Source organism: Larus michahellis, chromosome 8 (genome assembly GCF_964199755.1).
Source record: "Larus michahellis chromosome 8, bLarMic1.1, whole genome shotgun sequence".
Classification (NCBI taxonomy): domain Eukaryota; kingdom Metazoa; phylum Chordata; class Aves; order Charadriiformes; family Laridae; genus Larus; species Larus michahellis.
Window position 1 is genome coordinate 41,661,535 of NC_133903.1, and position 14,877 is coordinate 41,676,411.

Here is a 14,877-nt window from a genome sequence, read left to right on the forward strand (position 1 = left end):
GTGAATTAATGGACTTTGCATCAGTCTGACAGTGAGACGTTTCCAAAGGATTTTCCTTTGTAAGAAATCTTTGTTCTTTTTTTTGTAATACTGAGTTGATAGCTTTGAACACTGTGCATCTGTTGCTCCCCATTTGTTACTCAGGGAAGGGCCTTGAAATGCAAAAACATAAGTTACCTAGAAGGCTGTGGAAAACCCCTCTAATTATGAATTACGTACGTGTTTGGAAGTTTACTTAAAGCCTTGAAAAATGAACAGTGTAAATTTCATGTTAAATACTCTAATTATTATGCAGAGGTTTCTCAATAAGATCTGCTAATGTTTTTTATTTTGATGCTTGGGACTACTTCAGAAAAATCTTTTCTTCTAGAATCTGAGTTATGCCTGCCACCTAATCTTTCTCTTTTTTTTTATATTAAAATAATGTATGCATTTGCTTTTGTAAGTACTGTACCTTGACTAAAGAGGCATTCTTGTCCCCTGTCTGCAGTGACACTTATAGTCATCACTGTTTTAAAATTAACGTATGTGATAGCCAAGATTAAGTCTTAAAAGCCATGCAAGTAGACTTTTACTAGATGATTGTGGAATGCCTTAAAGCTGTGACAGTTCCCGTCAGTGGTTGTGCTCTCATTCAAGCCTCAGTACAAGGTGCTGTAATGTTGTAATGACAGGTTAGCAATAGACTGATGGAAATATTGCAAGATAAAGAGTAGCTTGCATGCTAACATAGTTCTCGGACCAAGGGTTGAATATTGGAAGTGTTTAAAATCTTAATTGATTTTTTAAATTTTGAAAATTAATCTATTTTAGAGATGCAAAATATTCCCTAAGTATGTGATTTCTCCGTAGTACGCGTAGTAATACAAGAAATGGGATTTGTGAAAACACGTGATGAAGATGAAACAGCTAATCTTATATGGAGTGATTCTGCTGTGCAACAAGAAAAGATCGCTGAACTTCGGAACTATCAGGTAGAGTGGTAGTTAAGATTTCTCACCGGTTTCAGTAAACTGCCTCACTCTGAAATGGTCAGTAATGTGTCACTTGTGGTCAGTTACATTTGTATGGGGAGAAAATACCCACAAAACACCACCACCAACCAGACTGTGCTAAGGCTATACCACTACATGTTTTAAAATCCTACTCTTTTCCAGAGCTATTTGTTCATACCACTTGGAATGTGGTGTTTAAATATTTGGGGCTGTTCTTTCATGCTTTTGTCTGCCAGTTTGGGTGTTGTGAATGATCAGAGTTTGAAAGAAGATGCAGAACATCATTTATCAGTTGCTCATAAGCTTTTAAGCACTAAGTTAACAAGCAGAGCTCTCCACAGTTTCTGTGAATAAATAATTCCTTTCTTTACCATTACTTTGTGATAGCATTCTTTGTTCCTAGATAGCTTTGTGAGTACGAGTGTGATAGTCTCCTTTCATGTCTGAAATGGAATCAGTGGGCATACTCATGTTGGTGGAGGAGAATACAACTTACAGCATCTTTAGTATTGCTAAGAATACATAGTATAATGTAAGATATTATCTTAAATCATTTATATGTTACACTAATTATGTTTGCCTGATTATGCATTCGAACATACTAAATGATTATATTAGGTATGCCAGTAAAACTAAAAAGTACCAACTGACTTTCTTTTTTTCTTCTTCCTTAGAGAATCAACCATTTTCCAGGAATGGGAGAGATCTGCAGAAAGGATTTTCTGGCGAGAAACATGACTAAGTAATCTTTCTTTTACTATTAAGAAGTTTTTCAGCCATAGTATTTAATGCAGTACAACATTGAATTATTGCTTGTAACGTTTGTTTAATTTTACTAAGAGGCTATGAGAGGACCAAGAATAATTTCCAAAGTTTCTTAATAACTTTGGCTTTGGTCCTGGATGTGTAGCAGTGGAGTGGGCCACTGTATCTCTCCAGTTGACTCCAGTGGAATATGATGTGTATTCAGTTCTCTGTATACGCATTGTAGAATGTAGGAGAGCCTTAAATTATTGTGTAATACACTTAATACATAATACACCCAGGCATTATATCCTGTAATGGTAGAACAGAAAAAATAACTAGTACGTGGATGGATATTATTTGTTTAAAATAATTAATGACTATGTTTTTGTGTATATCAACCTTAAAAAATGGGAAGCATTTTACTGTTTATCTAAGAAATGTCAGAGAGGCTCGTTTGTCTAATTATAAATTCTCCTCACTCTAGTGGAATAACTGGGTTCTGAGGAGTTATCCTAGCTGAGAATCTGTGAGTAAGACCTGTAAGAAGACAATACTAAATAATGATTCAACAGTCTGGCAATAAGGAAAAGTTTAGGGATAAATGTGTGTGAATATTTTGATTCTTCTGATCTCAATTAGTTTAAAGAGCAATGTTTAATAGAGTTAATCTTTTGGCCCCCAACATTACCTACACTGCATTTCCTGTTACCAGAACAGAATTTGTTTTCATATATTAATGTGATTAATGTGATATCTCCTCTCTCTCTCTCTCTCTCTCTCTTTCTCCATTTCTTTTTCTGTGTTGTACCTGCAGCACATAGCATGTAGAATGTATTGTAACTATTATGATGCAAATATTACGTGCATTGCTATGGTGTCTCCATGTCCTACGCGTGGGGCCAGAACTCCCTTTTGTCAGTGCGTGCTACTCACGCGCTTTCCACTGCCCCTTCCAGATTTAAACTCTAAGTAAAATCATAGAGATAGCACATGGAAGCAAACAGCTATTTGGAGAGGTCCTGGAAACAGTGGAACAACATTGGTCAGCGTGGTAGGGAGTGGTATCCCTGTGTATTGCGACAGTTCTGTGATTTTTTTAAATAAACGTGCAAAATGGACAAAAGGCACACATTGTTTTCAAATACAGTCTGATTATATCTCTCTCAAGCTATTGAATTCTGAGTTTGAAACAGTTTAAAGGTACTTGATGCAGAGATTTCACATCCTATAGATAAGATGGGAATAATTTCTCTGATACAGTAACTCTGGGTCAGACATATCTATGTTGCGACGTCACTTAATATCACTAGATATAGCAGGGTTTTAATCAGCCTGTTTTTCACAGCCTCACAATTCAATACTTAGTGTTCATAATTTATAAAAATAAAAATTATATGTGTTGAGACTGCTTGTGAAATAGACATATGTATGTGAAATCACAAGTCATTTGGGATACATGGTTGGGCAGGCTCTTGTCTGTAGAGTGGAGGATTTTGTTCCATACAGCTGCTGTTCTTCGTCTTAAAAGTTATTTGAACAAGATAGTGCAGAAACACTAATTCTATTCTCTTGGTTTTTTGCTGCATGCAGCCTTTTCTATTCGTGGTACTGACTCGTACAGAATAGCTGTGGGTTTTATACCATTGAGAGTTCATGAAACAACTGCTGAGAATTGGTGGAGAAGAGACTCTTCTTTTTCTTTTACTTCCACCTTTGTTGTTGTGCTGATCTTGCCCTTCCTTTTTATGCAAGCTGTTGGTAATGAAGCGCAAAAAAAATCTTTGGACTCTGAGAGGCAAATGCTCTTCAGGAGGAATTGCACTTCAGGAATTCCTCTTACAGCAATATCCAGGCACTCTGGATCACAGGACAATGTGGTTTTCACATGCAGAAGGGTGGAATGGAGCGTCATATGATATGAAAGAAGACAACCCAGCACAGAAAGTCTAGGGACACAGAGTAAATGAAGAGATAGAAGCAGGAATGTAATTGAGAACAAAAGGAGACACAAGTATCATTTTCAAGGGGAATAATCAGAACACAGAAAAGAGACAAAAAGAGACAAAAAAAAAAAAAAAGACGTGCCATTGCAGGGCCAACTAGATCTTAATTTCTGTAAATGGTCTCTTAGATGAGACCTCCTCATGTTAAGGGTAAGTGTGGTTACAGAATGAATACAATAAGTGGGAGAGAAGGTGTACGGAATGAATGGGAAGGGGAACGTACCCATGTGTGAGATGGTATTTCTTGCTGCACCATTGTTGTTTATGTTAAAAGGTTTGTGAACTGATCATGGACCAAGAATTGTTCTCATCTATACGTACCCCCTAACCTCCTTTCATACTTGAAAAGTCAGAGGATCTTGAAACCTAGGCAGTGGAACCTGCATTATTAGACTGAGAAGTCATGTCTTTAGTAACCTACGTTTTCTTCAACACCTTTTATTCTTTGGCACAGAAAGCACTCTGAAAAACAAGAGCACAGTCTGACCACATCTGTTTAGCTAAAATAGCACTCAGAAGAGCAATAATTTGCTGTTTAATTCTCAGATCTCCTGGTAAGGACTGCAAAGGCTAAAGGATAGAACAGCACAGTGAAAAAGTGGTTACCCACAGTAGTGGATAGCAGATGTGCTGGAAAACAGGGCTATTGTAATGGAATAGGCCTTGATTCTGCAAGCTACTTGATGGTGATCCTAAGCTATTTCTGAATAGGGCCAAGCAGGGAAAGAACAGAGCTGAATTCTTTTGTTGAAAGTTTTCGTGAGCACTAGAACTTGTAAACACTGCTTAAGTATTCTGCTTCATATTATTAAGTGTTTGTAGTCTACCCAGTTATGCATAAGATAGAGAAAGGCATGTAGAACTGATGTACTTGGCATCACAAAGTAATATTTATATATCTAGAATACCATTCATTGAGTAGGGAGTATGTGTATTGAAACTGTGAGTAAGTTAAATAGCAAGTCTCTATCATGTAGCACTTCAGGATGCATATGGTAAATCATTTGGAGAGGGATGGAAAATAACACAGAAATTGCTTTTTGCCTAAAAATGATATAATTTCTGCCTAGATATGCTATTCAGTTAGCGAGGTAATAACATTTGTAAATATATAGTGGATGGAATGCTGTTTAAAAATTTGCATGAATTACGAATTATAATATCTATTTATGTTTTTTAAGACTGATTATGAATATTTGGTGGCTTTCATCAAACCAGATTTGTAAAAATAATAGCTGCAATGAAGCTGCGGAAGCACTGAACCTCATGCAGTACTTCAAGACTACTATAGCTATTGTGGTTTCTGCAGAGTGTTTGTTGAGTAGTTGGCTAAACAATTTGGTGACAGCGTATCTATTATACCAGTAGGGCTTGGCTACGGTCCTAGCCTTACAGATGTGGGTGGCAGCTCTGTTTTTTCCATTAGTATTTGAGCTACTTAAAGAAAAAGTCTCTTATGCTGCATCAGGAGTATTATGTAGGCTCATAGTAGAAATGAAAAATTGAAATGATATTGTAAGTCTCTTTTACATTTAAGTTATCCTCATGCTATTACTTTTCTTTGCAAAAGGAGAAGTATACCTAAGTCTGTAATCAATTAAAAAGTATTAGAATTCATCATAGTGTGATTTTTAAAAAAATCAAAGTTGGGAAACTTCCTATGTCACTTAATTCTTTCAGCCAGTCACCTTCTGTTGGTCTGGGGTAATTTGTATTTTAGAAGTGTCCACCCTAATTTACAGAGTAGTTTTGAGTTACCCGAACTAATTTCATATGAGGTTATGAATGAAGTTTCAGGTATTCTGATTCCTGAAACAAGCTAGCTGCACCAGTATTTAACTCAGCAAAGACTAAATTTAGTCTGCTGGGAACTGTGGTATACCAGTCTGCATAGTACCACCAAGTCCACATTGCTCCTACAACTTGGCTGTTAACCACTATTAAAGCTACTTTGTTTAAAGCTAACCCATGTGTATCTAGCGCATACTGCCAGTCTGGTGTGAGTATAATCTTCTTGTCTGCCAGATGCACAGCTTTGGGTGATGGAAACTTCTACTGACTGAATTTTCTACCATTTTTCTTCTTCTATTTCTCTTTTCTGCACAGGCAACAGAGCTATAAAATGAAATATGTTCACTACCTCAGCTGCCACAGCTATTAAAGCAGGGAGATCAAGACCTTGCCGCATCCTTTAACCAGATTCCGTTTTGGAGATTGTTCCCTACGATGTCTTAACCTTATATTTGGTTTTGCTCTTCTATTGCAGAATGATCAAGAGTCAGCCTCAGGAGTATAGTTTTATTCCTCGAACATGGATCTTCCCTGCAGAATACACACAGTTTCAGAACTATGTAAAAGAACTGAAGAAGAAACGTAGACAGAAAACATTCATAGTCAAACCAGCTAACGGTGCAATGGGACATGGGTAAGTTGTGCGTTAACTTCAGTCTTCTTACCCATTAAAGGTGAAATTCAGTGCTATTTACAACATTAACAGAAGCTGTGTATTAGTAAGAAGATTGTATTTCAAGTTGTATGGGGCATAAATGGCAGAGTTTCGGTGGCTGGGGGCTGCAGGGGTGTCATGTGTAGAGGAGGTCAGGATCTTCCAGAGCTCTGAGACCAGCCCGGCCACCCTATTGCATGCCAAAACTGCAGCCAGTCAGAGAAGCACAAACATATTTAAGCGGCAGCCACAAAGTGTAGGAGAAACAGAGGCGATGTTGTTGGGGATGTGGCTGGAGGTGCACTCTTGGAAGGAAGTGACACCCATGCCAGAGAAGGGACAGCCCTGAAGAGACTGTGACCTGCAGTTGAGTTGAAACAGTTTTGTCTGTGACAGGGCTGCACAGTAAAAACAATGAGATAAATATTGCAATTTCATTCTTCACTCTGTTCTTGTTTTTTAGATATTTCAATTTTAGCTTTTATTGCTTTTAATATCAATTTGGATTATACAGTATAGTAAATCTCTTAGTTATTAAAAATATATCAGAATTACTGTAAAGGTAAGGCCACCAAACTTCTCCATTTCCTTAATTTTCATTCATCTTGATAAGGCCAAGGATAAGCTGAAGGGAGAGGTAGCAGCATAATTCAGAGAAATGTCTGGAAAGTACTTCATTGTGTTCGAAGTATTCAGCATGAGAACACTGAAATGTATCATAAATAATAGAGTAAGATTAAGGCAACAAAGCTATGGGAATTTGAGGTTAATAATTATATGCTGAAAATTAGCTATTACAGTTATTTAAAAGCCTGTGTGGTTAGGGACTGCCAGTTTATAGTCTGTGTATAAACCATTTTTCATTCGGATGTGGCAAAACTGGAATACAGAAATACTGAGCTTAATCTATGCCATCCTTAGTCGTACCGATCAGTGTCCTGCTTTGCAAACGTCATCGCTGAGTCAGGTTAGCACTGAAAGTTCCTTACAATGTGTACCTCGGGCAGAAGTTGTGACAAAGACTGGAAGCCTATTTTTACTGCTGCATGGGGTATAATCACAGAAGCTGGAAACTGGTCGTTCTGCCAAGCAATTTCGAAGTGTAGAGGGAACCCATTATTACAAATCGTTGAATCAAAGGAAGCAGAAAGTTATTTTGAAATGGCTCATTTCATCCAGTGAAGCACCATAAAGAACAGGAAACCAAAAGCCATGCAGCACTTTACCATACAAATCAGATATGTAAGTCTCTCTCTCCAGGTAGACTTTAGCCTGACTACCTGGCTGGGTGATCATGAAAATCTATTATGAAGAGTAATGTCAAAGTTCCATGTTTTTAAAAGAACTTTTGTTTTTACCAGGATCTCTTTAATAAGAAATGGAGAAAAGTTACAAGCTCAGGATCACTTGATTGTTCAGGAATATCTTGACAAGCCATTTCTTATGGAAGGCTACAAGTTTGATTTACGTGTGTATATTCTTGTAACCTCCTGTGATCCATTAAAAGTATTTTTATATCATGATGGACTGGTGAGAATGGGCACAGAAAAGTACCATCCCCCCAGTGACTCAAATTTGGTAAGTTGGAGTTTATTCCAATTTATTGCTTATGCATGTAGACTTTTACCCGTGTTGTGTTTGGAGGAGGTAAAATAAAGTAAGTTGTGACATGAGATTTAATTTGGTATTCATCTGGCTGAACTTCTGCATTGTCATTGAAGAGAAAAAAATTAAAATGAAAGATATTTAACTCATGCTTTTCTATCAAAATCACAAGTATAGCCACGTTATTGCTTATGTATAAAAATTTTATATAACTTTGCATGTATGCATGCTAAATAGTTTAAATATTTCCTAAAAGAAAGCAATAGATGTCAATTACTGAAGTTCAACTCAGAAAAAATGAAGTAAAGCAAATCACATCAAAAACAGTTACATTGCTTTTAGATTTATCTGAGACTAAGTTTTGGTTAGGTGGAAGAGGTAAGGTTTCTCTCCTGCTAGATCCTTGTTTAACGTCCCTGAAATTTAGAGCTTCTGCTGAGGATCCTGCAATGTTTCAGCCATTGTCTTGGGAACCTATGCAGAAAACAGAGAAGCAGCAATACAAAGACCAGCGCGTGAGAGTGGTCACTGCAATCCCTGAACGCGAGGGAATCTGCTGGTGGTGCTGTTTGTCAGTGACTGCTTCAGCAGGGAAAGGAGTATGTACTTTACAACTTTAGGATGATGCAGCAGGGCTGCCTAGAAACTTGCAGAGAAACAAGAAATGGTAAGGGACGTGGTAACGCTTTTGGACTCTTTAAATCCTCCTGTTCACTGTATAGCATCTTCCCCTCTTGAGAGGTATAACCCCTCTCTTCTGGCACAGACCAAAATGCAGATGTCTGTTAAGAAAGAACTAGGTTTGAGGCATTGAAAGGCATCAGTAGATTTGAGTTTCTCACACCTAACTGTACTCCATTACCACCATGTCTTTCCTTTTCCGTACCACATACTTTTAGAGCTGCTTCAGTGTAATTATGCAATAGACAACGCATGGAGAGCTTTTTTCCCTACTTGTCACTTAAAATCGTGACTGTCTCTTAGTGCTCCTTTGAAGAATGCAGGTATAATTTGGAGCCCAGTACAAATGGTATAACTGGAAGAGTTCCAATATTATATTTGGAATAGTTTGCTTTTAATATTTTTCTATTCTTACTAATCTCAGCATTAGCAGCACTGAAATATGCTCTGAGTGGATAAACAGAACAGGCAGTTGTTTCTGTGTTCTCACAACTGTTCATGTTGCAGTTTGTCTATTGTATGAAATAACCAGGCTTATCACTGATGACTTCTTTGGATGACATTGTTCACAGTGACATTGTTCCAGATAACTTCAGACTGAAGATTAGTTAAGATGTTTAACAAATGTTCTAAAAACACTTCTATTTTTTGTAGTCTGAAAAATAATTGCTTTTGTCTGAAATAATTTGAATGTCATGGAAAGATGACATTTATAATGACTCAACAACAATATGTTTCAGAATGATTCTCAAAGCAGTAATTGGAAGCTATGGGAGAAATTAATTACTTGTAGTGCTAATACAATATATTGCTAACTAGCCTGCAATTAAGTTGCTTGTTTTTGTTAATTTCGTTAAGTGGGTTTTTTTAAATGTAAGTGCAGTGTGATAAATGGCAGCAGAAGGCTTGTGTTATCTATTGGCTATCTTATCAAAAAGGAATTGGAACAGAAGGCTTGTGGTCAGCTAGAACATCAGCTATACTCAAGCGAACAATCAAACATGACAGAGAACTTGCTGTGATGAGGACAGTCATTATGGTAGTGTAGGTGGAAAGCTGAGTTAATATCTGTACTGGGAGATAATGTAAACATATAAATCATAATTTATAAATTAGCCTTGGAAAGGTAATTTTTTTTTTTTTAAATGCAACTGATAACATGAATCTGCTGCTGGTGACATATTGCTCCATAAAGGAACTAGAGCACTCGCTCATCTATGCAATGTATATCTTGAAATTTACCTCCCTCTGAGGTATGGCTACCAGCCAGTTGAAAATGAGCAATTTTGGCAGATATCAACATGGCAGATGAGTTTATATGTAAAAGATATTTTAAAGTATCACCATCATGAGAACATTTCTCATAAATAAACTACAGTGAAAACTGAAATGTGGGATTGTCTATGAAGCAGATGCCAGAATGTTTTTTAGCACTTTTAAAGTAGCACTTCAGATACCATCTTTATTGTTTGCTTCTTGTGGAATGTAATCATTCTGTAAGTTATGATAATTGCGCTTCACTTTTTCAGATAGTTGTTTACATGCAGACCTGTAAAAATGGCAGCTATATTGCCTAAGCAGATGTTGAGTGGTTAGCTGGTTGACTGCAGCTGGCTTAAATACGAGCACAGGTTTTGTTATAAGAAGGCTAAAACATTTAGTAGATGAAATCTCCAAGATTCAGAAATGCTAAATCTGCACATAGTGTTATTTGCTAATGTGAACTGTTTGTGAACTGTCATTATTGATTTAACGTATTTTTTTTTCTTGCAGTTATTTTGAATTGACCATTCTAGAGTTGTATTTAAGGTCTTTTTAATGTCTTTTCTCCCTTTTTTTAGAGTCAGTTGTATATGCATCTGACTAACTACTCTGTCAATAAACATAATGAACACTTTGAACGGGATGAAACGGAAGACAAAGGAAGCAAACGCTCCATAAAATGGTTTACTGAGTTTCTAGAAACAAATAATCTTGATGTCTCCAAATTCTGGAGTGATATTTCAGTAAGATAAAACTAATACACTTTTCCTTGTTTTATGTATGTATATTCTTAAAAAATCAATTGCTTCTGCCATCCACTTTACTGGAATCCAGAGTGATTTTTGAAACTTTATTTATCCAAATTCTCAGTGATGCATGCTACAAAGGACATACTATAAATGATGATTATGGTTTTTAAAAGGCTAAATTCAGAGTTTGATTATAAATTTAATGTTAAAATTTTTCTGAGGGACAAAAGCCCTTTCAAACTGCAATTCATGTAATTAACTTGATACAAAGGAACCATGCCATTTAAATTCTTGGAGACTTTTCTAGAATATAAAGTGAATTTTATGTGTGAATATTTACAAAATTGTAGTCAGCGTTGCGTGTATCGGTGGACTGGAACCTGTGCCGTTGAAGTCCAGTGATAATGTTACAGGTATCTTTAGGTGAGGAATAGGCCTAAGATTGTTAGAGCTTAGGCCTCATCTGTACATATGATTCTGAGAATGTTTATTGAAAATTATATTGCAAAATGATATGGGTGAAGATTTGCTATACTGTACTTTGTTCCCAATATACATTTAGCATTTTAGTTATTACATATCTAAAGGTATGTATGTACTATCGAAAGTAGAACAGTATTCTCCAGAGCTATATAAGAAACCATATATGTTACTCCATAGGAATAGTTTATTTATTATAGACCATTTATTTGGTATTTTAAATCTTTTTAGTAGATACTTTAATGACATGTAAAAGATGAAAGTATGAAACACACTAGTTCAACGTATACTGGTATCTTCTCTCCTGATGAATTTTTCTGAAAAAAATCCCTACAGGAGTTAGTAGTGAAGACTCTCATAGTTGCAGAGCCACATGTTCTTCATGCTTATCGCATGTGCAGGCCAGGGCAAGCACCTGGAAGTGACAGTGTCTGCTTTGAAGTCCTGGGATTTGATATTCTGCTGGACAGAAAACTAAAACCATGGCTCCTAGAGGTAAACCTCTTTAAACAAACGTAAATTTTTAAGAGTAAAGTTAACTAAGCCCCCTGGTGAAAATGTATCTATGTAAGAAAGCTTACAATGAAAATCGGTGCATTGCAGGAAGTACTGTTGTTGAGTACATAGATGGTGCTTTTTCTGCAGCATCCATATGGAAACACTGACTTGCAGTGATGTTTGGAGACTCTGGTAAACGTAATTGTCTTCCTGGAGGAGTGCAGCATTTCTTATGTTTTCGAAAGTTTTAATGAAAAATGTGATGTTGTGATGTTAATCCAGTCATTATTGTAGCTGAAGGACCTTGTTTATAGCAATTGGATGCTACGTAGTTTTCCTTCATGAGTATGGCTCTGTTATATGGTTCTGGCAACTTTTGTGATTGTATGGTCTTAATTTTCTTTTTTTGGGGGATATGTGTTCTTTTCCTCTCCTGTGGGTTTTAAAAGCACCCACACAAAGAGAGGAGACTAATTCAGAATACATGAAATGCTGTCAAACAATTGGCCTGAATGGACTGGAAGAAATGTTTTTCCTCTGACTGGTTACTGGTTACAGTTAAGCTTAAGTGGTGCTTGAACACATTTTCAGCCAGGAATGTTTGAGGTTTGTCTATTGTGTTTCTTTAATTACACTATTACTAATATATGCATGGGCTTCACTCGTCTTTTTTCAGATTGTCTTATATCATTATGCTAACTGGTTGGGAGGCTGTACAGCTGGAGTTAAAAAGCAAAATGTATTCAAAAATCTGTCTGTTTGGCTACTGATGAGCAAAATGTACACAATTAATTTACTAAATTATAACCTTGTTGTCAGACCATTAATACTGTCAACAGTTGCTTTGTTGCGCTTATTTCTCTCAGGGGTTCGGTATAATTTTAATTACAAAAGCACAAATTCCGTCACTGTTGCCATGCCAGACATAGGCATATTTGCTGGCTTTGATGTGCTAGCCAAAAGCAGCACATGACATGAACTTAGTCTGTACTGCATTGACATCTTCTCTTTATCGATCAAAGCCTACCATCCCTTTGATTTAGCTCTACGCTTCCAGATTATCTTCTATAGGTTGCCAGTAGCTTGCACATAAGTGTATGGAGTTGTTTAAGTACAGACTGAAGTTGGTCTGTGTATGCATTTCATCCAGCCGTGAAGCAAATGGTGACAGACCTCTGCTGTGAGAGATGGTGAATCAGCCTGGGTAGTGAATCCGCTGAAGGACACCCCTCTGTCTCTGTGGATGTTTACACGCAGTATGGAGATTTTAGGGGGTTCGATTCATCATTTATGATAACGGGTCTCAGAGAAGAGAATCATACTATCCCAGACTCCTTGTTTGTGAAGGAGGGATCTCATAAAGTAGTAAATGCTGCTCTGGTATTTTGTGTTGCTGGAGAATACTTGAGTTGTATGCCTCGTTATGATTTCTTTAAATACAGAAGTCTAATTATTTCCTCTTCTGCTTTTGGTGATACAGGTATCCTTCAACTTATTTTGCCAGATATTGAACTAAACTAACAGAAATGTCAAACTTTGAAACAGTAATTTAGTTTCTGTACTCATTTTTACTGTGCTTGTTCATGTTTTTTGCAGTGATCTCAAAACAAACACACAGTGTGTATATGTGTGCACACTGTATGTATACTGTATGTAGTGTAGTAAAGATAAAATATGCACTATACATAATTATATATATATATACAGCGAGTGTATATATGTTTATCTATCTATAATTTTTTTTTCTTAAACTAGTTCAGGCTTCTTCCCTAGCTTACCACTCTTTTTCCACTATTTCCCTCTTGCCAAACCCCCCTTAGGGGAGTGAATCATTCTTTCTAACAGTGGTAACAAGTACTAATCACAAGGCTCCAAATGTTCCCAATGTTATGGGAAAATTGCCAAAATAGGATTAAGATGGTAAATCTAGTTTCATGTTTCCATAGCTCATGTAGTTTTTCTGTTATAAAGATAGCTTAATAAGCTATTATAAGAAATAAATTGTGCAACATTATAATGACCCTGCTTTCCTGAGATGACTTTTGTTTATATTGCCCTGATGCGATGTAGCTTTCCTGCTCCTTGATGCTACTGAACTTCCGGAACCTTCTACCGAAGTGAGGGCTGTGGGAAATGCGTGATTGCCATCTTGTGGCACCAAATGTCTCCGGCAAGCATCTGTGCAGCCCCAGCAGCCTCCATCCTTTCTGAGTAGCAACAACTACTTAGATCTCCCTTCTGCTCCCAGGAAATCCAGTTTTACTCTTTTTGTCTAAAACTTCCAAGCTAAATTAATTTATGTACATAGAAAATCGTACACTTGAAGTTCTTGGATGGACTCCAGCATTGTTCAACCTTGTTATATCCAGTTGGGATCACAAAGTTGTGATCCTTGGAGATCCCATTTTAATAACTGCCTAAAGTGCAGGGTCTACCACTTCCCTTGTGATTTATGTGGGTGAGAGAAACTCACCTTATATACAGGTCCACAGATTTATTATTTAGTGTAAGTGAACTAGCAAATCTGTTCCAAACTTTGCTATCCATCCAGTTAAAAGGACTTTGGGCATCTTAGGCCAAAGTATCCAATTATTGCAAATTTCTATTAATAAAGTAGTTAAAGCTCACATATATAAGCTTTCTGGTATCTACTCCTTTCTCTTGTGTTATGCTTACCCTGCCTATGCCCCTGGAGATCCAAAGGCCGACAAGGGGCAGGAGAGGACTGCTTCTCCAAAAAAAAGGTGGGTAGGTGGTTATAGCAAGTTTTCGGTGTCTTGTGTTCTTCAGCAGGAAAAACACACTGTTGATGGTGAAGGTTTCTTCTTCATTGCTCTTAGCTTCACTTAGGGTTGTCTTTATTGCATTCCTGTAGTGAACACTACTTGGCCACTGTGATCAGTGTATATCTCAGAGTCTCTGGATTTTCAAGGCCTTCGCTATCATTGCTTGTAGCTTTCCGGGCCTTCATACAATCCTGGTTTTGCCAACAATCTTCAAGATGTGCCTTTCTGATAAAATTACTGATGTTATATTAACACAACCTAGTAATGTATGTGTCCTGTTCTCGGGTCATTGAACTCTAAATAATCGTCTCTCAGGAGGCAGATACATAGACAATGCTCTGGTAACCAGTTATGAATACCTATTGTGACGGTATCACTGGTGTGTTATCAAGATTACTTTACAACGCTGCTGTCTTACCGATTAGTCAGCAACAATAGTTCTTGTCTGGAAACAAGGGATAGCCACATGAAAAATAAGGGACAGTACTTTCTTTTAAGGGATATTTTAAGGGAAAAGCAGTTTTCTTAAGGTAGTGCTTTTGCCCAAGACTTCTCAAGATTTCTCACCCATGATCACATTTGACAATGCAAGACACTTTGTTCCATATAGCAAGTATTTAGCCC

At 37.0% G+C, this 14,877-nt stretch overlaps 1 protein-coding gene across 8 annotated transcripts in view; it reads left to right on the plus strand.

Moving 5' to 3' along the window:
- The window catches only part of TTLL7 (tubulin tyrosine ligase like 7), a 74,353-nt gene that overhangs the window by 21,111 nt on the left and 38,365 nt on the right, over positions 1-14,877 (plus strand). For all 8 annotated transcript variants that reach the window (XM_074596811.1, XM_074596816.1, XM_074596808.1 and 5 more), the window contains 6 exons: positions 853-974; positions 1,670-1,737; positions 6,012-6,170; positions 7,553-7,769; positions 10,319-10,483; positions 11,306-11,464. In XM_074596811.1, the coding sequence (XP_074452912.1) occupies positions 853-974; positions 1,670-1,737; positions 6,012-6,170; positions 7,553-7,769; positions 10,319-10,483; positions 11,306-11,464 (890 nt within the window). The remainder of the gene's footprint in view (positions 1-852; positions 975-1,669; positions 1,738-6,011; positions 6,171-7,552; positions 7,770-10,318; positions 10,484-11,305; positions 11,465-14,877) is intronic.